Source organism: Podarcis muralis, chromosome 6, assembly GCF_964188315.1.
Source record: "Podarcis muralis chromosome 6, rPodMur119.hap1.1, whole genome shotgun sequence".
NCBI lineage: Eukaryota > Metazoa > Chordata > Lepidosauria > Squamata > Lacertidae > Podarcis > Podarcis muralis.
In genome coordinates, this window is record NC_135660.1 from 88,902,257 (window position 1) to 88,925,708 (window position 23,452).

Genomic DNA, 23,452 nt, shown 5'->3' on the forward strand with positions numbered 1-23,452 from the left:
AACGGAACAAAGGCCCCGCCCCACCAATCCGAGAGAGGGGCGGGCATCTATGACGTCAGCGGTCGGGAACGGATGCCCGCCGGCGCTCCCATAAGGCTCCCGTAAGGCACCCCAGGCCGCATGCGCAGAACGAAGAGCGGGGCCCGTCGCTGAGGCAGGTAGGGGAGCAAGGCTTAAGTGTTCTGACCCGCAAGGGTCGTACACGTGTTTCACGCAAACGTGTGAACGCACCTTTCTGCGTAGTTTGGTTGGAAAATACCGTGTAGTTTTTGAGGGTGGGGATACAGACCTCGTGGTCCTTGCTGAGCCCTAGAATTGCACGGAGTAGGCTGATCAGTATTTTATTTTGTGGTGTTGTTATTTCTGTTGACATTAGGTGGTGGTTTGTTTTTTTTGCTCTGTTTAATGGAATGACTGCTGGCCGTAGGAAACACTGGGGGAGCAGAAAGGAAAACCAGGATTTTACCATATACGTATGTGGGCTTTTACACCCACCCACCCACCCACCCCATAGCTGTCAACTTTTCCCTTTTCTTGCGAGGAATCCTATTCAGAATAAGGGACCCACACCCCTCAACCCAAATAAAAAGTTGAAGTTTTTCGTCAACTTCCTCAGCCCAGCCTTAATATTGTGTGCAAGATTGTTTTAGCATTTACAGTGGTACCTCGGGTTACATATGCTTCAGGTTACATACGCTTCAGGTTACACACTCCGCTAACCCAGAAATAGTGCTTCAGGTTAAGAACTTTGCTTCAGGATGAGAACAGAAATCGTGCTCCGGCGGCGCGGCGGCAGCAGGAGGCCCCATTAGCTAAAGTGGTGCTTCAGGTTAAGAACAGTTTCAGGTTAAGAACGGACCTCCGGAACGAATTAACGTATACAACATTGCCCCGTCAATGAAAACGCAAGTGCAGTCCATATGTTTGCAGAACGACGGGTCTGCAGTGTTGTCCACTGTATATTTCGGGTTAGAAATGAGGTTGGGTGGTTTAGGGCACCTGTTGCAGCACAGCCATTGCTGTCTCGCGTAATGAGACTGTAGATGAGAGAGTACTGAATGACAACCTTTAAGAGTACCTTAGTGTTATTATCCTAACTCATGCTGGCATGTTGGCACTTAAATGAGTTAAAAACTCTTAGCTTCCATTCCTAAGTACATTATTATTATTTATTGAATACCCCGGGGGGTCTCAGTATAAAGCTGGATGCAGGCAGTGTTAGAAACCAGGATAGAAATTAAGCTATTTGTCACCTGGCTGCTGGAACCAAGGTTACAGGAGCAAAAACAGAAAGTCTAAGCGCCACTTTATATAAAGGTGACTTGCACAGTGGCGGGGGAGAGTCAGCGAACCTATTCTGGAGTCTGGCTGGGTGACATTTCTCCTCCTGTGCCCTCTGCGCCATTGGCGGTAATTTTATTATTGAGTCTCAGTCACCCTACAGGGCGACAAGATTCCTCAAAGTGCTCGCCTCCTGACAATTCCCAGTCGTAAAACGTGCCTGGCTAATTTCGAACGCTGGTGGACTTATAGAAGGGTAAGAGAGTATTGGGAAATGATATATAATGAATTGAAAAAAATGTTTAAAAGTTAAATTTCCAAAAAAAAAACCCAGAGTCCTTTTTGTTGGGGATATAATTCAGAGGGAAATTCCCAGGTGCCAAAAAAGATTATTTATTTATGCTGCTACTGCAGCCCGTGTTTTGTTAGCCCCAAAATGGAAAACGAGTGAGCCAACCAAAGAAGAATGGCAACTTAAATTGATGGAATACGCACAGCTTGCAGATTTAACTTATAGAATAAGAGAACAAGAAGAACAAGAAGAATATACGTTTAAAAAAGCCTGGAAAATGTTCACTGATTACCGTATTTTTCGCTCTATAACACGCACCTGACCATAACACGCACATCGTTTTTAGAGGAGGAAAACAAGGAAAAAAATTCTGAATGAAACAGTGGATGTATCATTTTTGTGCTTCATGCTGTGGCCACAGACATGTGATCTGATGGTGAATTTGGGGTAGCTCAATGCAAAGATCCTGAGGATCCATGTGGATCCATGCTTTTTAACCACATTTTTGCACCATTGCAGCCCCAGGCAACAGTGGGTGTGTGATTTTTGGGGGGCAGGCTGCTATGTGATCTGATGGTGAATTTGGGGTGGCCCAATGCAAAGATCCTGAGGATCCATGTGGATCCATGCTTTTTAACCACGTTTTTGCATTGCAGCCCCAGGCAACAGTGGGTGTGTGATTTTTGGGGGGCAGGCTGCTATGTGATCTGATGGTGAATTTGGGATGGCCCAATGCAAAGATCCTGAGGATCCATGTGGATCCATGCTTTTTAACCACATTTTTGCACCATTGCAGCCCCAGGCAACAGTGGGTGTGTGATTTTTGGGGGGCAGGCTGCTATGTGATCTGATGGTGAATTTGGGGTGGCCCAATGCAAAGATCCTGAGGATCCATGTGGATCCATGCTTTTTAACCACGTTTTTGCACCATTGCAGCCCCAGGCAACAGTGGGTGTGTGATTTTTGGGGGGCAGGCTGCTATGTGATCTGATGGTGAATTTGGGGTGGCCCAATGCAAAGATCCTGAGGATCCATGTGGATCCATGCTTTTTAACCACGTTTTTGCACCATTGCAGCCCCAGGCAACAGTGGGTGTGTGATTTTAGGGGGGCAGGCTGCTATGTGATCTGATGGTGAATTTGGGGTGGCCCAATGCAAAGATCCTGAGGATCCATGTGGATCCATGCTTTGTAACTACATTTTAAGTGGGGAGTGAAGGAAAAACACAGAAGGGACAAGAGAGCGGTGTGCAGAGAAGCAGCTGGCTAAGAAAGCAGGAGAGGGATTTAACGGGAGGGAGAAAAAAAGGCAAAAGTTTCCACAAACCGAAGCCAGCTTTCTCTCTTCTCCTGCATGTTTTCTGGCTGCCTGCGAGGAGCACGGAGAGGAATTAAAAGGAAAGACCTCTGCTTTCCCCTCTGCTTGCCTGGAGGGGAGGGGATTTGCCTGCTCTTTGTTCCGTTTGAGCAAACACAGCAACGAAACAGAGGAGGGTGGGCAGTAAGACCCTGAGGCTCCCCTAATCGGCTCCAGGGACCCCCCACATTCGCTCCATAACACGCACAGACATTTCCCCTTCCTTTTTAGGAGAAAAAATCTGCGTGTAATAGAGAGAAAAATACGGTATATGGGTGAAAATTGTGTTTATTTAAAAACACTGGTAGCATTAAGATAAATTCAACAGTATAAAAGAATTTTGATGGACGTAACAATGGATCGCCAAATGGTTTAGTTCATGTACAATATGCAGGGATGTATGGTATGCAAAATGAACCACGGAAAGAGAAGAAGTCATTGATTTAATGTTGTTTAAATTCGAATCCCCGCGGCGGGGTGCGCTCCCGTTGCTCGGTCCCAGCGCCTGCCAACCTAGCAGTTCGAAAGCACCCCCGGGTGCAAGTAGATAAATAGGGACTGCTTACTAGCGGGAAGGTAAACGGCGTTCTGTGTGCTGTGCTGGCTTGCCAGAGCAGCGATGTCACGCTGGCCACGTGACCCGGAAGTGTCTGCGGACAGCGCTGGCCCCCGGCCTATAGTGAGATGGGCGCACAACCCTAGAGTCTGTCAAGACTGGCCCGTACGGGCAGGGGTACCTTTACCTTTTAAATGGATATTTTGAAATGCTGTGCCTAACCCCAAGGTGTTTTTTTTAATAATAATTTTTATTAATATTAACATATAAATTATAATACGTACCACAAATCTTTATCACTTATACAATCTTTTTGGACTTCCCTCAGCACCTCTGATGATCCACCGTTTTAACCACTTCTTATGCATTTCTTAAATTTATATTGCCTTTAAATGTCTTAACTAATCATCCTCCCCCTTATCCATTTTTGCAATAATTCCAATAATACTCCTCACAAAACTTCTTGCAAACCTACAAATGGCGTCTGATCTTCACAAATACTTTTCAAATAATCTGTAAATCTATTCCAGTCTTCTGTGAATTTCTGGTCCCGCCGATTTCAAACCCTTCCTGTTAGTTTATCCAGTTCTGCATAGTCCATTAGTTTCATCCTCCATTCTTCTTTCGTCAGTAATTCTTCCTGTTTCCATTTTTGGGCCAATAATATTCTTGCTGCCGTTGTTGCATATAAAAAGAGCTTACATTCCTTTCTGTTTATATCACTCCCTACAATGCCCAGTAAAAATGCTTCTGGTTTCTTTATAAATGTATATTTCAACATTTTTTTCATCTCATTATATATCATCTCCCAGAAGCTTTTCACCTTTTTACATTCCCACCACATGTGATAAAATGTTAACCCCAAGGTTTCTTTCTGTCCCCAACCTCAGAATGAGCAGTGAAAGTGAAGAGGCACCGTCGGGGGACCCCCAGGAAGAGGCAGCTGTGGACGTTGCAGCTGCAGAGGTTCCAGATGTGGAGGTTCCAGCTGTGGAGATTCCAGCTGTGGAGATTCCAGCTGTGGAGGTTGCAAAGGTGTCCGTCGAAGAACATGCCGTTCACATCCCGACACCACTGCCACCACCTTCCCCCAGTGGAGAGCGAGAAAGGGGGCCCAGCCAGCGCACAGGCTGGCTCCTAGACCTGCTGGATGACGTCCGCTATCTCATCTCCTGCACCAACTGGTACTAGCAGCTCTCTCTGCCTTCTGCCAACTCGAGCCGGCACAACTGACAGGCCTCGGCTCACCCTCTCAACAGGGCAGCGGCACCCACCTTGAGGGAAAGCGCCTGCAAGATCTGTGATTAAAGGTCTGGGGTGGGGAAAGAAATCTTTTGGACATTCTTTCTGTGGGAAACTCGGTTGTCCTTTTGAGCTGCCTTGTGGCCACCTGGTGCAATTCTAATAATGTTCCCTCCGCTTCCTGTGTAAACTGCTGTTAAGCTTTGGGCAACATCCTGATTCTAGCCCGGCTAATTCTGTGCTGTAATCCCAAGAACCGCTCTGTTAGGGGCAAAACAAAAGCAACAGAAGTCACAGGTAACCTGCTTGGTCTTGCATAAGATGCTTGAATGAAGGTAGAGGTAGCTGCCCCATACGCTAAGTGTGCTGATGTTTGATGGAGCATGTACACAACACATGGGCAAGTGCTTTATCTGTGAGTGCCATTATGTCTGTCCAATGCCAATGTCAGTCTCTCTCTCATCCTGGTAAACCCCACTAGAGGTGGGTCTTAACCCTCTTCCTCACTACTGTAGCGTACTTTCAACAGACCAACCATGGCAAGAGGAATATGAACTATATCACAGCGCTTTAACGATGGGAAGTGCAATGCTGTAACTTTGATTTTATGGGTGAACAGTGAGGAGCACAATTTATCCTCTAGGTTAGTGTTTCCTGTGGGTCACAAAGCGCATACAAGTGGGTCGCAGGCTTTATAAGCCGACCCAGAATCATTACAGAGCTACCTCGGTTTAAGAACAGTCCGGTTTAAGAACGATTTGGTTTACAAACTCTGCAAAACTGGAAATAGTGTCTTGGTTTGAGAACTTTACCTCAGTCTAAGAACGGAATCCGAACAGTGGAAGGGCACCAACGGCAGGAGGCCTCATTAGGGAAAGCACGCCTCTGTTTAAGAATGGTTTTGGTTTAAGAACGGACTTCCGGAACAGATTAAGTTCGTAAACCGAGGTACTACTGTACTGCTTTAATCCTTAACCGGTATGACAAATACCTTTTCAAACTTGTTGTTTTATTGACACCAGTAACTGAGTGTCGGAAAGGCTCAAGTCTTGGGAAACTCTTTCTGACGGCAGACAGCAGATCCTGGAACAGTTGCTTTGACTACAACTGCCCACTTCTGATGTGCAGGTACCAAAAGCAGCAACTACTGTACATATCAGAGGCAAGCTATAGTAGTCAATCAAAACAACTCCATGTACGAGGACCTCGTAATGAACTGTCACCAAATCTGCCACCAGGCTTAGTTAATAGTTAAGCCGAAGGTGATTTGAAATTTGCTTAGTCAAAATTTCCCCATTACTTTCCTGCTGGAAAAAAGGAGAAGTTTGAGTGACATCGCTCTGATGTCACAAAGCTGTATTTGTACAGATGCAACTCATTGAATTGACACGTGATAGATAGGACCTTCAAATATTAATATTTGGAGGAATTTTGGCTTCATGTGACCAAAATTACTCAGTTATCATTGAGTATCCTGAGCCTATTGGTGAAGCAGTATCTGTGCTGCTGCCATTTGATGGCACACATCTTTGCAATAAGGGGTTTTCAGCAATTATTGCTATGAAGACAAAGCACAGTAGCAGGTGATGAGTCAGTAATGATCTGAGACTGTGTCGGACCACCATCAAACCCTGCATTGACCTACATCTGCAGAATGCATGTTCAGCAAGCCATTGTCAGTTCTACCACCTCCTTTAGGTACAACCATAAAAGTCCCTGTGCTCCCTGGAAAACTCTGTTGGACGCACGTTGAGGATGCAATGGAGGCAGCAAAGAATGTCTTTGTCGCCTTCACTGCCACTGAGGAGGATCAATAATGAGTTGAAGTTGTTGGTTATTAAATCTCATCATGCTGGGTACCAGCCTCTTCCAAAAGTTAACTTGTAGAGCACACAATCTTGTTCATATTTAAAGGTAAAGGTACCCCTGCCCGTACGGGCCAGTCTTGACAGACTCTAGGGTTGTGCGCCCATCTCACTCAAGAGGCCGGGGGCCAGCGCTGTCCGGAGACACTTCCGGGTCACGTGGCCAGTGTGACATCGCTGCTCTGGCGAGCCAGAGCCGCACACGGAAACGCCGTTTACCTTCCCGCTAGAAAGCGGTCCCTATTTATCTACTTGCACCCGGGAGTGCTTTCGAACTGCTAGGTTGGCAGGCGCTGGGACCGAAAGATGGGAGCGCACCCTGCCGCGGGGATTCGAACCACCAACCTTTCGATCGGCAAGCCCTAGGTGCTGAGGCTTTTACCCACAGCGCCACCCGCGTCCCTTGTTCATGTTTAATTAAAAATAAAACCTGCTAAGGAACTTTTCAAGCACCATCAAAACGTCAGTGTGAGACTACCTTTTGTTTGCTTGTAGCTTCTAACAATTTAATTTCATGCTAAACCATTAGCTCTAATTCGATCCACATTTGCTCAAAAACGCAAGATTTCTCCCATCCTTAATCTTCTGAACTTGTTTCCTCATAACAACAAATACTTCCCCAGAGCTTGTCTTCTTCTCTGCATTTTCTATCAACTTCAGGTTTAACACAGTGGGAAGCAAAAGTCTCCCTACTTTGAAAAGACAAGGAATCTTTTTCTCCTTCCACGCCCTTTGCCTTCTATATTCGTGGGACCCAAGCATCACTTGTCAAAATACTGTTCCTTCCCCTGCAATTTGCCAAGGACTATTGAACACAGTAGGGACGCAGGTGGCGCTGTGTGTTAAACCACAGAGCCTAGGACTTGCCGATCAGAAGGTCGGCGGTTCGAATCCCCGCGGCAGGGTGAGCTCCCGTTGCTCAGTCCCTGCTCCTGCCCACCTAGCAGTTCAAAAGCATGTCAAGTGCAAGTAGATAAACAGGTACCGCTCTGGTGGGAAGGTAAATGGCGTTTCCGTGCGCTGCTCTGGTTTGCCAGAAGCGGCTTAGTCATGCTGGCCACATGAGCTGGAAGCTGTACGCCGGCTCCCTTGGCCAATAAAGCGAGATGAGCGCCGCAACCCCAGAGTCGGTCACAACTGGACCTAATGGTCAGGGGTCCCTTTACGTTTACCTTACTATTGAACACAGTGTCTTGCTCTCCTAAAGATGCATGGTTCCCAGGTCCCTACATCAGGGGTCAGCAAACTTTTTCAGCAGGAGGCCAGTCCACTTTCCCTCAGACCTTGTGGGAGGCCGGACTATATTTATTGGGGGGGAGGAATTAACAAATTCCTATGCCCCACAGATGACCCAGAGATGCATTTTAAATAAAAGCACACATTCTACGCATGTAAAAACACCAGGCAGGCCCCACAAATAACTCAGAGATGCATTTTAAATAAAAGGACACATTCTACTCGTGTGAAAACATGCTGATTCCCGGACCATCCGCGGGCCAGACTGAGAAGGCCTTTGGGCCAGATCTGGCCCCCGGGCCTTAGTTTGTCTACCCATGCCCTACAGGGATGCCCTGCTCCCAATATACCAAAATACATAGCACACTGGAAATGTGGTAAGATTTGTTTAAGCACCTGTTTTGAGAGTGGGCTGAGATGAGTGGCTCTTTGATGTTTTCGTGTGATCACCGACAAAATTTAACGAAGTACTACACTGCCTCAGTATGAGAAAACAAATGCAAAGATTCAGCTCAGTGCTTTCAAGGGTAAGAAATTATATTCCAGGACCAGAAAACGGAGCTGGCTAATCATTAACACTGGATGTTATTTGTTACACACAGTGGAAACTATGTCGTTTTGCAACTGTGATTCCAGTGATCAACTCGAGAAAAATTATTCCCCCAAGGCGTTTTTATCTCGATTAAAAAAACTGGGTGCCTGGGGCGGTAGTTATACTGACATACCATTTTTAATGATTACTTGGGGGCAGGAAAAGAAACCACTGCTATCTCAGCTTCCGGCTTACAATGCAGCATGTGGCGATTCGGACATATCGTAGATGTCAAGGAGACGATCCGCTTCTCTCCAGCCTGACAACAAGGCACCATGAGTAGTCGAATAGAACGTGCGATGTGTAGCTTCTCCCGCAAACAGAACCTGTGGCGGCTGCAACAAGAAATAGCAGTATTAGTTTAGCCCTGTTTGGGTGAAAACCCGTTAGTGGGAGGCAAAAAAGCCGAGAGGCATGGAAAATCAAACAATGTCTCTGTTAACGCAACGTCCTTCATGTGCCTCCTCCTGGAGAAGTCCAGAGGGTGGCAACACGAGAACAGGGCCTTCTCTGCAGTGGCTCCCTGCCTGTGGAATGCTCTCCCCAGGGAAGTCTGCCTGGCGCCTTCATTATACACCTTTAGGCACCAGGCAAAAATGTTCCTTTGGTTGATCTGATTGACATCCTATGCCCTTTTAAAATGTGGTGTGTGTGTTTTTGGCCAGGGGGCAATTGGGTTGTTGCTTTTATTATGTATTTTGTGGTTTTATGTCTTGATTTTATTCTGTGAACCACCCTGAGACCCCCCTGGGTATAGGGCGGTAGATAAATTCAACAAACAAACAAACAAACACAGGGTGTGCGTTGGGGCTTGTGGACGTTCTGATAAGGCGGTATATAAATTCAATAAAAAACAAACAGACGCAGGGTGTGTGTTGTGGCTTGTGGATGTTTTGATAGAGTGGTATATAAATACAAACAAACAAACAAACAAACAAACAAACGCAGAGTGTGTGTTGTGGCTTGTGGACATGTCAACAGGTGCTGAGAGACAAGCTCCTATACAGCCAGAAATCCAGGATGGGTTACCTTGGAATCAGATGTGCCTTCATGAAGGGGCTGAGCAAGGGCATCTATGTCATCTCCGGAGCTGTCAACAGCCACGTAACTGTAGGATCCTTTGGTGTAAGGCTCGCTGTACCATTTCGAGCGCAGGACGCTCCTCGGAGGAGCAAGTTGTGGATTTCCTGGCCCAAGTGCACAGAGAGCGGGTGAGTATCTTGCCTGCTAGCCCCAATTTCAAATCAAGTACCTTTAACATCACAAGACGGCTGTGTTCAGCAAGCCACTTCAGCCAATTTACCCAGGACACTGGGACATGGCTAGATAAGCAGCAAGGGATGCAGTTGGTGCTGTGGTCTAAACCACTGAACCTTGGGCTTGCCGATTGGAAGGTCGGTGGTTTGAATCCCTGTGACGGGGTGAGCTCCCGTTGTTCGGTCCCAGCTCCTGCCAACCTAGCAGTTCGAAAGCACGTCAAAGTGCAAGTAGATAAATAGGTACCACCCTGGCAGTAAGGTAAACGGCGTTTCCGTGTGCTGCTCTGGTTTCGCCAGAAGCGGCTTAGTCCTGCTGGCCACATGGCCCGGAAACTGTCTGCGGACAAACACCAGCTCCCTTGGCCAGTAAAGCGAGATGAGCGACGCAACTCCAGAGTTGTTTGTGACTGGACTTAACTGTCAGGGGTCCTTTACCTTTTCTAAAGCAGCACCAAACCTGAACTAAAGCAGTTCTTCCAGTGAGAACAGACTACTTCGGCTTCATCAGGTTTAACTGAGATTTGACAATTCAAAGAAAAACAGGGACCTAGGAATTATGTATAACAGGGGCAAGGGAACCTCAGGGTCCCTCCAAATGTTGTTGGACTCCAACTCCCATGAGCCTCAGCAACAGCCAAAGCGTTTCCAGGCATAAAGCATGGGTTGTGATTGGCTGTTGAGCCCCTCAGTTCTGCAATGAAAAACCACCTGAGCCTGGTTTTAGGGAGTATCAATGAAGCTGCACCCCCCTCCCCGGTACAACTGAGGACCACCCATCTCAGGATAACATAGAGTAGATCATCTTGTCAGTCACTTTTTCACCTCAAACTCCTAAACCTTTCAGCCTGCATTCTCAAAAGTAGAGAATATCTTGGCCATAAATACCTAGTTTTCAGAGAAGATAGGTTAGGAAAATCTATTGGGCACCTTCTTGACACTCTATTTCTCTTTTAAATCAGAACCAGTGAAGGCGGTGAAGGTCCTGTGTGAGTGTCTGGAGGCGGTTGGAGGATGGATGGCGGCTAACAGATTGAGGTTGAATCCTGACAAGACAGAAGTACTGTTTTGGGGAGACAGGTTGGGCAGGTGTGGGGGACTCCCTGGTCCTGAATGGGGTAACTGTGCCCCTGAAGGACCAGGTGTGCAGCCTGGGAGTCATTTTGGACTCGTAGCTGTCCATGGAGGCGCAGGTCAATTCTGTATCCAGGGCAGGTGTTTACCAGCTCCATCTGGTACGCAGGCTGAGACCCTATCTGCCTGCAGACTGTCTCACAAGAGTAGTGCATGCTCTGGTTATCTCCCGCTTGGACTACTGCAATGCGCTATACGTGGGGCTACCTTTGAAGGTGACCCGGAAACTACAACTAATCCAGAATGCGGCAGCTAGACTGGTGATGGGGAGTGACCACCGAGACCATAGAACACCGGTCTTGAAAGACCTACATTGGCCCCCAGTACGTTTCCAAGCCCAGTTCAAAGTGTTGGTGCTGACCTTTAAAGCCCTAAACAGCCTTGGCCCAGTATACCTGAAGGAACATCTCCACCCCCATCGTTCAGTCCAGACACTGAGGTCCAGCTCCAAGGGCCTTCTGGCGGTTCCCTCACTGCGAGAAGTGAGGTTACAGGGAACCAGGCAGAGGGCCTTCTTGGTAGTGGCACCCGCCCTGTGGAACACCCTCCCATCAGATGTCAAAGAAATAGACAACTATCTGATTTTTAGAAGACATCTGAAGGCAGCCCTGTTTAGGGAAGCTTTTAATATTTGATGAATTATTGTATTTTAGTATTTTGCTGGAAGCTGCCAAGGGTGGCTGGGGAAACCCAGCCAGATGGGCGGGGTATACTTATTATTATTATTATTATTATTATACAAAATTAAGAGACATTTTGCATAACTTAGGCCAGCAGTTTTAACAGAATAACGCATTGTTTTTGCACCCCTTGTTCCGACGCTTGCGAACAGCTAAGAAGTCATGCGTACCTGTTGCTCTACGAAATACTTCTGTTAATGCAGAAAGGACTTCTGCGTCTGTGAGGGTTTCCATGAATTCAGCTTCTTTCCCAGCAATGAAACCACATAAGATATGTCCGTATCTGGTATGGTAAAAGGAGAAAGGCTTTTTAGAGTCCACAGATGCTGGTCCTATTACTTTCATCTTCATAAAAATCCATTTTTGGGGAAGTGGTACATTTATGAAAGTAGATTTCAATGCTGTATGTTCATACACACACTTTATTCTTAGCTATTCTAACAGTTTCCCCAATAATTTAGAGCAATTTACCTAAGAGGACAGCGCCCAGCCTAAGTGGCTTAGAGTTTCCCAGATAATTTTTATTATTGGTGGTGTGCTGGCCATTTTTCTGTCAAATTGTATGGAGTTGATTCTTATATATTTTAAAAATTTGCATACCACCCTTCATCCATAGATCCCAGGGTGGTTTGCAACACAAAAATACAAGATAGAAAGCACAAAATTTTTAATTATTCTTGTTGACGTTTCTGTAGCTTTGGACTGAAGTTCCCATTTGTTATGTACTGAAGTTCTCACCCTGGGCCAGCAGGGGGATACTGTAGATAGTTATGCAAATGAAGGATCGAAAGTGACGTTCAGTGATTGGATAGTTTTAGAAAGTTGTTACAGTAACGTTGTACTGGAGCTCTATATAAGCAGGCTGACTTAGCCCTTCAGTTCAGTTCTGTTCTGGCCTGTGAATAAACAAGAGCTGTTTGAAGAATCGCTGTGTCGTCTGATATGTTCACTCACAACTTAACATAAAGGATTCACCGAAAAGCATGGATATTGCAAGCTGATGAATGAAAGCAGCTGCCTTAACTTCCATGCCATACAAGCTATGATATAGTGTACTGTACTGGTTTGAGTATGGTGTGGTATACTAGTAGGAACTGGGGTTGTTTAGCCTGGAAAAGAGGAGATATGATAGCCATCTTCAAATGTCTCAAGAGCTGTTTGAAGAATCGCTGTGTCGTCTGATATGTTCACCCACAACTTAACACTATTGGGGTTCTTTCCTGAGCACTAGTGGGTTTTGGTGCACTGTTACTATTTAATCAGTAAGATAAAAACCACTTGCTTAGTTACTGCTATTTAGCACAGCTCCTAGAATCACAGAACTGTAGCGCTGGAAGAGACCCCGAGGGTCATCTAGTCCAGCCCCCTGCAATGCAGGAATCTTTCATCCGACATGAGACTCGAACCCACAACCCATGAGAGTCTCATGCTCTACCGACTGAGCTATTTGTCCTCTTGAAATAACCCCTCATACACGAGTACCACTTCTTTGGTGTAAAGAATTCATTTGGCATATCTGATTTTTTCCCAACAAATTTGTGTAATCAAGTCATCCAGGCTAGAGCTCAGGAGCTCTGAGGTCCAGGGAGGGTCTAGCTCTCCTGAGTCCTGCCAAAGACATCTGCATCGCCTTTTTTAGATTCTTTCTTTCTATATTTTTGTTTGCATATCTCAGCCGCCATAGAAATGCTGGACAAAAGTCTGCTGATAACCCCACATCAATTTAATGCAGGGTGGATTTAATTTTTTTGGGGGGGAAATCAGATTTTTTTTTTATTTAAAACAATTTTTAAAAATTTAAATCAGATTTTTAAAATAAAATGCTTTTGGAGGAAAAATCTTTCTAAAGATAGTTTTCTATTTAAGTTACATTATAGTCCAAAGGCTTTTCATCAGGAAATAAGGATTTGTTTTAAGTTTTTCATGTGTGCTAAAACTCAGTCTAAGTTTTTATTTTATTTTTTTTAAAAAAGTTTAACCACATCGTTAACAAACATGGGTACATATGCAATAATGTTATTGCTTGAGTTAAATAAATTGTTTAAATTGTTATTCAGGAAATGATTATTTTTCTCCTTCCAATAAAGTACAGCACAAAAGTTGTCCAAATATAAACAGTTAACTTATTAAACCTCACAATAATGTCATAATTATCTGTCTATGTATTTCTAATAGTATAACCAAATCAGTAATTTCTGATGTAACTGTAAAAACTACTCTGAAAATTTATTATTCCGAAAATGAAACCTCCCTCTGGTTGTAAATATTAAGATTATACCAGCAAGAATGAGTCTTTCTGTAAAAAAAAAAAAAAAAAGATTTAAATTAAGTCTTACTGACTAGTGATTTAAATGGTGATTTAAATCAAATTGATTTAAATCAAATCCACCCTCGTTTAATGCAAAGACCCAACTTGTTTACCTGATCTGCATGTGATATGCTTCCTGTGTTAAACAAAACAAAACAAAACAAAACAAAACAAAACAACAATAATAATAAATCCTTCCAGTAGCACCTTAGAGACCAACTAAGTTTGTTATTGGTATGAACTTTTGTGTGCATGCACACTTCTTCAAATGACTTGTTCAAACGACAGCTATCCCGGAATGGCCTGCCCTGCAACCCATTCCAGCCTGTCTTTCCCATGTACCTCTCTGCTGGATGGAGAACAACAAAGCCAGCAATCTTCTGGTACCAAATAGCTTCCAAGTCGGCGGGTGGCTCCGCCAGGGGCGATTCTCCATCCCACGCCACCTCAACCACCTGACAATCTGGCTCCCAAAATGGCTGCTCAAATTCCACAAAGATTTTGTTGTTTGTCCCAAAGCCCAGCTTTTCGACTGCAGCCACCTTCCGGGACGGAAGCGGCGGGTTAAAAAAGGTTTCTCCGTGTTCTTTGAGGAAACCTAGGGAGAAGGAAAAGACATGACAGAGATTAATAAAAGAACAGACTTTGGGGGAATGTGCCCAGGACCAGACTGTGCAAACGCTTTAGTAAGCACTGGGGGGGAAATCATCTCCCCATAGGATTTACAGAAGAGTTCTGGATTTGTTACTGACCAAGTTCCTGCTGCTGGAAAACAAACCATGACTCTCCCTTTGAAGCCGTAAACCACAAGATCAAGGGCAGGGAACCTTTTCTGCCCAACGGACTCATTCCCTTCTGGCAACCTTCTGGGGAACAAATATGCCTGAGGTAAAACTGGGCAGAGAAGCTGGTGCGAATTCTACCTTCACTCATGAAGGTACATGACCTGGTTATCTCCTGCTTGGACTACTGCAATGCGCTCTACGTGGGGCTACCTTTGAAGGTGACTCGGAAACTACAACTAATCCAGAATGTGGCAGCTGGACTGGTGACTGGGAGTGGCCGCCGGGACCATAAAACACCAGTCCTGAAAGACCTACATTGGCTCCCAGTACGTTTCCGAGCACAGCTCAAAGTGTTCGTAAAGGTAAAGGGACCCCTGACCATTAGGTCCAGTTGTGACTGACTCTGGGGTTGTGGCGCTCATCTCGCTTTATTGACCGAGGGAGCCGGTGTACAGATTCCGGGTCATGTGGCCAGCATGACTAAGCCGCTTCTGGCGAACCAGAACAGCGCACGGAAATGCCGTTTACCTTCCCGCCAGAGCGGTACCTATTTATCTGCTTGCACTTTGACGTGCTTTTGAACTCCTAGGTTGGCAGGAGCAGGGACCGAGCAACAGCAGCTCACCCCGTCGCGGGGATTCGAACCACTGACCTTCTGATCGGCAAGTCCTAGGCTCTGTGGTTTAACCCACAGAGCTGTTGGTGCTGACCTTTAAAGCCCTAAACGGCTTTGGCCCTGTATACCTGAAGGAGCATCTCCACCCCCATCATTCAGCTCTGACACTGAGATCCAGCACCGAGGGCCTTCTGGCGGTTCCCTCCCTACAAGAAGTGAGGTTACAGGGAAGCAGGCAGAGAGCCTTCTTGGTAGTGGCGCCCTCCTTGTGGAAGGCCCTCCCATCAGATGTCAAGGAAATAAACAACTACTCTGGGCAGCTTCCAACATATATAAAAACATAATAAAAACAACTATCTGACTTAGAAGACATCTGAAGGCAGCCCTGAAGGCAGCCTTTTAATGTGTAATGTTTTATTATGTTTTTATATATGTTGGAAGCTGCCCAGAGTGGCTGGGGCAACCCAGTCAGATGGGCAGGGTACAAATAATAAAATTATTATTATTGTTCTCTCTGCCCACAAGTGCACAATCCTCTCTCTCTCCTCCGTCCAAGCAAGCAGAAGAAGAAGAAGAAGAAGAAGAAGAAGAAGAAGAGTTTGCATTTGATATCCCGCCTTTCACTCCCCTTCAGGAGTCTCAAAGCGGCTAACATTCTCCTTTCCCTTCCTCACCCACAACAAACACTCTGTGTGGTGAGTGAGGCTGAGAGACTTCAGAGAAGTGTGACTGGCCCAAGGTCACCCAGCAGCTGCATGTGGAGGAGCAGAGACGCGAACCCGGTTCCCCAGATTACGAGTCTACCGCTCTTAACCACTACACCACACTGGCTCTCCAAAGAAAACTTCCAAAGCTCATTTCACCCAGGGGTAAAATCTCAAGGGTGTGTTTTTGTGTGTGCCAAGCTGGCAAGGGCATGGCCTGGGGAGAGGCTTTGAAGATGGGAGCATGGGAAGATTTCCTAAATTGACCTGGAGGCATGGGTGTGGGGTTGAGAGGAAGGACAAGCAGTTAAAGTCAAACAATCGTTTGTAAGATTAATCTGTTCAGATCCTTGCATGCAGAAATGGGACGAGGGTTCCTCCACATGAGACTCCCTGCTGCTAAACCGATGGTTGGAATCAGGGCTAAAGGTTCTGGAGGGAAAAGCAAATTTCAAAGGGTGTTTCAGATTCAGAACTGAAGAAACTTTGCTCAGTGTTTGGAGAGAGACTCCCTTGTCTAGCGCCTCTCAGATGATCCTCTCCTCAGCCCAAATGTCTTTGAAGCTCACTTCATACAGAGAAAGATGCGATGAATGCCAACCCTGATTACAGCATGTGCTCTGAGAGATGGAAGGCACAGGCAGCTGGAGGTGAGAATCAGAAATTTCACCTAGAGGCACGGTGACGATGACATGGTCTGCGAAGAACTTCTCGCCATCTTCACATTCCACCTGGACTCCAAAGGTTCGGCCTGCGGGAGCCTCTTCCAAGCAGGAACTATTCCAGTGAACTGTCTTGACCGGCTTGTCAAACTGCACAGTCCCTTTGGGCAGAGATGCCATCAGGCAGTCTATGAGGCCCTCGTAACCACTAAGGGGGAGAAGCAAGACAAAATGAGGTAGCCTGGTCTTGGACACGTTTCCGAGCACAAGTGTTGGTGCTGACTTTTAAAGCCCTAAATGGCCTCGGCCCAGTATACCTGAAGGAGCGTCTCCACCCCCATCATTCAGCCTGGACACTGAGGTCCTGCGCCGAGGGCCTTCTGGCGGTTCCCTCGCTGTGAGAAGTGAAGCTACCGGGAACCAGGCAGAGGGCCTTCTCGGTGGTGGTGCCCATCCTGTGGAACACCCTCCCTTCAGATGTCAAGGAAATTCCTTTCCCTCCCCCACATAGGGGTAGGTTGCTCACAGTGGGAAGCGAGATAAGGTCCAGAACAAGTGAGGGAAAGGGAAATAAAATCAGGGTTGTTGTTCTTTTTAGCAGGAACTGGGGGGGGGGGGGGGCTGAGTTCCCTTACCTTAAAAAAATTAAATAATTGCTTTTATTTTTTCTGTGGGGGCCTGAGCCAAATATCCACCTATATCTGTACTCAATAAAGTTGTGGCCCTTTAATCCAGACCATTGTCTGCTTGAGTTTATTTATCACATCTTACATTTAGCCACTATTGGCAGGCATGGCAGTGCAACTGGGCCTGCAACGAACAAACAAACTTTCCCCCCAGGAAAAAACATGTCCTCCATAAACTTATATGTGCAAAGTAAAGGTAAAGGTAAAGGACCCCTGGATGGTTAAGTCCAGTCACAGGTGACTAAGGGGTTGCGGCGCTCATTTCGCTTTCAGACTGAGGGAGCCGGCGTTTGTCCACAGACAGTTTTTCGGGCCATGTGGCCAGCATGGCTAAGCCGCTTCTGGAGCAACGGGACACCGCGACGAGTGCCAGAGCGCACAGTCCACCATCCCTCAGACCATGTGGTGGGCTGGACTATATTTTTTGGGGGAAATGAACAAATTCCTATGCCCCACAAATAACCCAGCACACATTCTACGCATGTAAAAACACGCATGTAAAAACACGTCCATGGGCCGGATTGAGAAGGTGATTGGGCCGCATGCGACCCCCGGGCCTTAGCTTGCCTACCCCTGCCCAAGAGGCTCAGCAGTTTAGACCACAGCGCCACCCATGTCCCACTTGCAAAATCAAGCCACGGCGGGATGTCCGATCAGCCCATCCCCAAGGGAACCAGAGAAGCCAGCCTATTATTTAATGAGAGCCAAGCGCGGGTGGCGCTGTGGGTTAAACCACAGAGCCTAGGACTTGCCGATCAGAAGGTCGGCAGTTCGAATCCCCGTGACGGGGCAAGCTCCCGTTGCTCGGTCCCTGCTCCTGCCAACCTAGCAGTTCAAAAGCACGTCAAAGTGCAAGTAGATAAATAGGTACCGCTCCAGCGGGAAGGTAAACGGCGTTTCCGTGAGCTGCTCTGGTTTCGCCAGAAGCGGCTTAGTCATGCTGGCCACATGACCCGGAAGCTGTACGCCGGCTCCCTCGGCCAACAAAGCGAGATGAGCGCCACAACCCCAGAGTCGGTCACGACTGGACCTAATGGTCAGGGGTCCCTGTACCTTTAAGCGGGCAACCACTCACTTGGGAAACGTGCAGTCCAAGCCAGGAAGCATGGTGTACTCCCCGAAGGGCCCCAAAGCCACCAGGTCCAAGCTGTGAGTCCCACTCACGCAGCATTCCAGCTTGAAGAATAAGTTGAGGACGGCCAGCTTCAGCCGCTTGGTCTCCTCATCATCTGACCATTCTCTCACCTTCCGAGCGATCGCCTCTTTCAGGTACTCACCCACGCTGGGCACAGGCACTTTGGCCGCATGCACGAACTCGCGCGCTTCTTCCAAGAGAGCAAAGAAGAGCAACCCCATGGAGTCAAGGATGTCGGGACTTAGCAACTGGCCCCGACTGGAGAAGCAGGCCGAAGGCCCCAAAGGGTGGCCCCCGATTTCCACCTGCTGGTTTTCCTCAGACATGGCGGCCTCATCCAGGAGTCCATGCTCCGATGCCAGCTGGAAGACAGGGTTCTCCTTGGAGGGCCCGTGAATCCAGTGGGCACCTATCTCAATCACCTTACCTACTAGAAGGAAGGAGGGAAAGAATCAGCTTTCCAATGTTTCCACAGCATCAAGCCTCAAAGAGACCAATCTTTTAAGGCCTGCTTATTCCAGCTATCAGACAACGAGGGAAACCACAGCTCTCAGATGCTTGGAGCCTTCAGACTTTTGGAAAACCCTCAGAAGGAGTGCTTGTAAATTTGCAAACAAGATGCTCAGGGTTCCAGCCAGCCATGTCCTCTTCCAAAAAGCTCCATTCTGTTCCTCCTTTTGTGCCTCCCCTTCTCCCCACAACATGCTTACATCTTGACTGGGCAGTTCTTGTGTCCTCACCTTATATGTTTTATACAGTGGTACCTTGGTTCCAAAATGGCTCAGTCGATGAACAAATGGGCTCCAGAACACCACAGACCCAGAGGTAAGTGTTCCAGTTTGTGAACGTTTTTCGAAAGTCGAACGTCCGTTTCAGCTGTCGGCATTGTTTGCAGGACCAACCAGATGTTGCGCCTTCGTTTTTGAACGTTTTGGAAGTCAAATGGACTTCCAGAACGGATTGAGTTTATCAACCAAGGTACCACTGTATATGCTTTAATCCGGCCAGTGTGGCTGGCGAAACCCAGCCAAATGGGAGGGGTATAAATAATAAAATTATTATTATTAGTTTTCTAATTTGCTCTGTGTTTCTGCAAACCTAGAGGCTCCTCGCCACCTTTCTCACACACCCTGTTGAGAATGAGTTCGCTGTTCTCCAACGCACTCTCCTGCAAAAGAGGACTGATGCCTAAAATAAAACCTGAAGGAGTGTCTCCACCCCCACCGTTCTGCCCGGACACTGAGGTCCAGCGCCAAGGGCCTTCTGGCGGTTCCCTCACTGCAAGAAGCCAAGTTACAGGGAACCAGGCAGAGGGCCTTCTCGGTAGTGGCACCTGCCCTTTGGAACGCCCTCCCACCAGATGTCAAATAGAACAACTACCAGACTTTTAGAAGACATCTGAAGGCAGCCCTGTTTAGGGAAGCTTTAAATGTTTAATAGTCTATTGTATTTTAATATTTTTTTTTTTAAAAAAATATTTATTAGAGTTTCAAATAGTACAAAAAGCAAAAAAAAAAAAAAAAAGAGAGAGAAAAAAAAGAGAAGAAAAAAGATTCAACCTTTACAATCCAAATTTTAATATTTAAAATTTAATTAATATTTTAATATTTTGTTGGAAGCTGCCCAGAGTGGCCAGATGGGTGGGGTATAAATAATAAATTATTATTACTATTATTAATATTAGGGTTGCACTGAGCAGCACCGAATTCTGTGCAGGCTTGATTTACTGCTACTGAAGCAGTAAACTAGAAGCAGTTTGTTGTGGAGAGTTCTGGCCATGCCAATTCTTCCCCTTCAGCAACACCGGAGTGATCCTTTGTCTAGGTCAGGGGTCAGCAAACTTTTTCAGCAGGGGGCCGGTCCACTGTCCCTCAGACCTTGTGGGGGGCCGGACTATATTTTTTGGGGGGCGAAATGAATGAATTCCTATGCCCCACAAATAACCCAGAGATGCATTTTAAATAAAAGCACACATTCTACTCATGTAAAAACACGCTGATTCCCGGACCATCCGTGGGTCAGATTTATAAGGCGATTGGGCCGGATCCAGCCCCCTGGCCTTAGTTTGCCTACCCATGGTCTAGGTTGCCTGCATCCAGTCAAAACTGCTGGAGACTATAATGGAGGAAGCAGATCTTTGCTTTTAGGCAAGAGAGCAGATGGGCAAAGGGGGAGAAGATGGGAGAACACACAGTACCACCTGAAACGAGGGCTGTGTATACGTTATGATTTGCCCCCTGTATTTGAAGCCATATGCACAATTCGCAGCTATCCTGTAGTTTCTTGAGAAACACTGCTGTTTCGTGCATTTTCTACCCCTCAAACCAGTTTCCATCCGACTTCCTCACCAAACTTGAAATGCAAGGGGACCGGGGGGCCGGGGAAAACGCTGCATTTCAAGCCACTAATGTGTACATTGCTTAAAGGTAAAGGGAGCCCTGACCATTAGGTCCAGTTGTGGCTGACTCTGGGGTTGTGGCGCTCATCTCGCTTTACTGGCCAAGGGAGCCGGTGTTTGTCTGCAGACAGCTTCCGGGTCATGTGGCCAGCATGACTAAGCCGCTTCTGGTGAACCAGAGCAGCGCACGGAAACGCTGTTTACCTTCCCGCCGGAGCGCTACCTATTTATCTACTTGCACTGGCATGCTTTCGAACTGCTAGGTGGGCAGGAGCAGGGACTGAGCAACGGGAGCTCACCCCGTCATGGGGATTCGAACCGCTGACCTTCTGATCAGCAACTCCTAGGCTCTGTGGTTTAACCCACAGCGCCACCCGCGTCCCTGTACATTGCTTAGGTTAGGTGTAAAATTTCAGCCCTGCTGCTGCTCTCCAAAGCACGTTTCTGGGGCTGCAGAACAGAGACCAAGCATGCCCCCATGGCTTGCCTTCTCTGGCAACGGTGATGAGGAGTTGCAGAGGATGAAGGCTGTGCTGGGGGGGGGGGTGTTGTTTTGCAAGAACACAAGTGGGTGGGAAAGTGAAGAAACCAGAAAAGCATGAGAGCAGCAGCTATGCTCAGGCTAAGAAAGAGGGTTCTCAGTGACTCAGTACATCTTTGCAGATTAGATCGCAATGATTTGATTCACTCGATTAGTCAATTGCATTTTCAAATGAATATACAGTGGTACTCAGGTTAAGTACTTAATTCATTCTGGAGGTCCGTTCTTAACCTGAAACTGTTCTTAACCTGAAGCACCACTTTAGCCAATGGGGCCTCCTGCTGCTGCAGCGCCACCGGAGCACAATTTCTGTTCTCATCCTGAAGCAAAGTTCTTAACCCAAGGTACTATTTCTGGGTTAGCGGAGTCTGTAACTTGAAGCATATGTAACCTGAAGCATATGTAACCCGAGGTACCACTGTAATCCAGGATACTGCTGAAAGAGGGGGGGGGGGACACCAAAACCTTGCTGCCCACTTAATTCACAGTACCAATGAAAATATTTTAGTTGATTTATTTAACCAGTTGCAACCCTAGCAGGGAGCAAAAGCAACTGAGAAACCCATCCGCTCCAGCCACTTTCCTCAAATCAACCATGGGAGAAGTAAACCTTTTCATTCTTGAATGCCAACATATGTGAATATTCTGGGCTACTCAGGGAGGTAGGAATCCGACCCTGACCCCAAAGAATATTTTTTTAGAGGCTGTGTGTGTGATGGGGAGCACTCCAAAGTAACCACGAGGAAACACAATAACAAGAAGAGGCCAGGAGGGTGGAGAGACATGTGTTTCAGCATCGCTCAGCTGGTTTAACACCAAGGTTGCAGGTTCGATCTCTCCCTATAGGGGCCAGCCGCATACTCCTGCATTTTAATTTTTTTATGGGCCACCTGCATATTCCTGCATTGCAGGGGGTGGACCAGATGATCCTCAGGGTCCCTTCCAACCCGGCAGTTCTATGATTGGGTTTTCTCTCGGGAAAAGCGCAAAGGGGCGCAAAGTCCGCTCCGGCGCGCCTCGCGTTACGCGGAAGGGTTGCGCCCGCCCTCCGCCCCGCTCTCCCCGGTCCCGATTCCCGCCGGCCAGCCGCCTCTTACGGAGCTTCCCGGAGCGGATGCGGCCCCCGGCTCGGCCCGTGGCTTCCAGGACGCGCACGCCGCCCAGATGCCGGCCGCCCCGGCGAAGGAGCCGCTGAGCCGCGCCCAGCCCGGCCAGCCCCGCGCCCACGATCAGCACCCGCGGCCGGACAAGAGCTCGGCCGACCCTCCGCTCCATGGCTCGCCAGGCGGCTTCTCCCTCGCTCCCTTCCCGGAAGGAGGCGGCCAAGCTTTTAAAACCCTCGTGATCACGAGGAAACGCGGAAGTCTTTGGTCCCCGCCTGCTGCGCTCCGGCTCTGGTGCGCTCTCGTGGCGGCGCTTGGAGGCGATGCGCGGAAGGACCGTGGGAAAGCGGGCAATGCAAAAAATAAAAATAAAAAATTGCGCCGGGGTTAAATCTCTAGAAATCTCTATGTGGGACAAGAAGCTACAGTTAGAACTGGATATGGAACAACTGATTGGATCAAAATTGGGAAAGGAGTACGACAGGGCTGTATATTGTCTCCCTGCTTATTTAACCTATATGCAGAATTCATCATGCGAAAGGCTGGGCTGGATGAATCCCAAACCGGAATTAAGATTGCCGGAAGAAATATCAACAACCTTAGATATGCAGATGACACACTCTTGATGGCAGAAAGTGAGGAGGAATTAAAGAACCTTTTAATGAGGGTGAAAGAGGAGAGCGCAAAATATGGTCTGAAGCTCAACATCGAAAAAACGAAGATCGTGGCCACTGGGCCCATCACCTCCTGGAAAATAGAAGGGGAAGAAAGGGAGGCAGTGAGAGATTTTACTTTCTTGGGCTCCATGATCACTGCAGATGGTGACAGCAGCCGTGAAATTAAAAGACGCCTGCTTCTTGGGAGAAAAGCAATGACAAACCTAGACAGCATCTTAAAAAGCAGAGACATCACCTTGCCAACAAAGGTCTGTATAGTAAAAGCTATGGTTTTCCCAATAGTGCTGTATGGAAGTGAGAGCTGGACCATAAAGAAGGCTGATCGCCAAAGAATTGATGCTTTTGAA

The 23,452-nt window shown here is 47.3% G+C and overlaps 1 protein-coding gene and 1 long non-coding RNA gene across 2 annotated transcripts; one reads left to right on the top strand and one right to left on the bottom strand.

Annotated features, from left to right (window-relative positions):
• Window positions 1-14: 14 nt before the first annotated feature.
• Window positions 15-11,545, top strand: LOC114596981 (uncharacterized). The gene is made up of 3 exons (XR_003706661.2): window positions 15-158; window positions 4,376-9,631; window positions 10,639-11,545. It is a non-coding gene; the product is annotated as an uncharacterized LOC114596981 (long non-coding RNA).
• PAOX (polyamine oxidase) lies at window positions 8,540-22,644 on the bottom strand. The gene is made up of 7 exons (XM_028728901.2): window positions 22,423-22,644; window positions 18,327-18,816; window positions 16,574-16,773; window positions 14,141-14,396; window positions 11,661-11,773; window positions 9,450-9,607; window positions 8,540-8,755 (listed from the first exon to the last, which is right to left on the bottom strand). Exons 1-7 carry the CDS (start codon window positions 22,598-22,600, stop codon window positions 8,612-8,614), a joined length of 1,539 nt encoding a protein of 512 aa, XP_028584734.2. The 5' UTR covers window positions 22,601-22,644; the 3' UTR covers window positions 8,540-8,611.
• Between the last annotated feature and the right edge of the window lie 808 nt (window positions 22,645-23,452).

Excerpts from the sequence above, each read along its gene's own strand:
- PAOX (XM_028728901.2), bottom strand. The coding sequence starts at position 22,600 with ATGGAGCGGAGGGTCGGCCGAGCTCTTGTCCGGCCGCGGGTGCTGATC. Across the intron at positions 18,817-22,422 it reads CATCCGCTCCGGGAAGCTCC|TAGGTAAGGTGATTGAGATA; the intron begins GTAAGAGGCGGC and ends CCTTCCTTCTAG. Across the intron at positions 11,774-14,140 it reads GTTCTCCATCCAGCAGAGAG|ATACGGACATATCTTATGTG; the intron begins GTACATGGGAAA and ends TTACCATACCAG.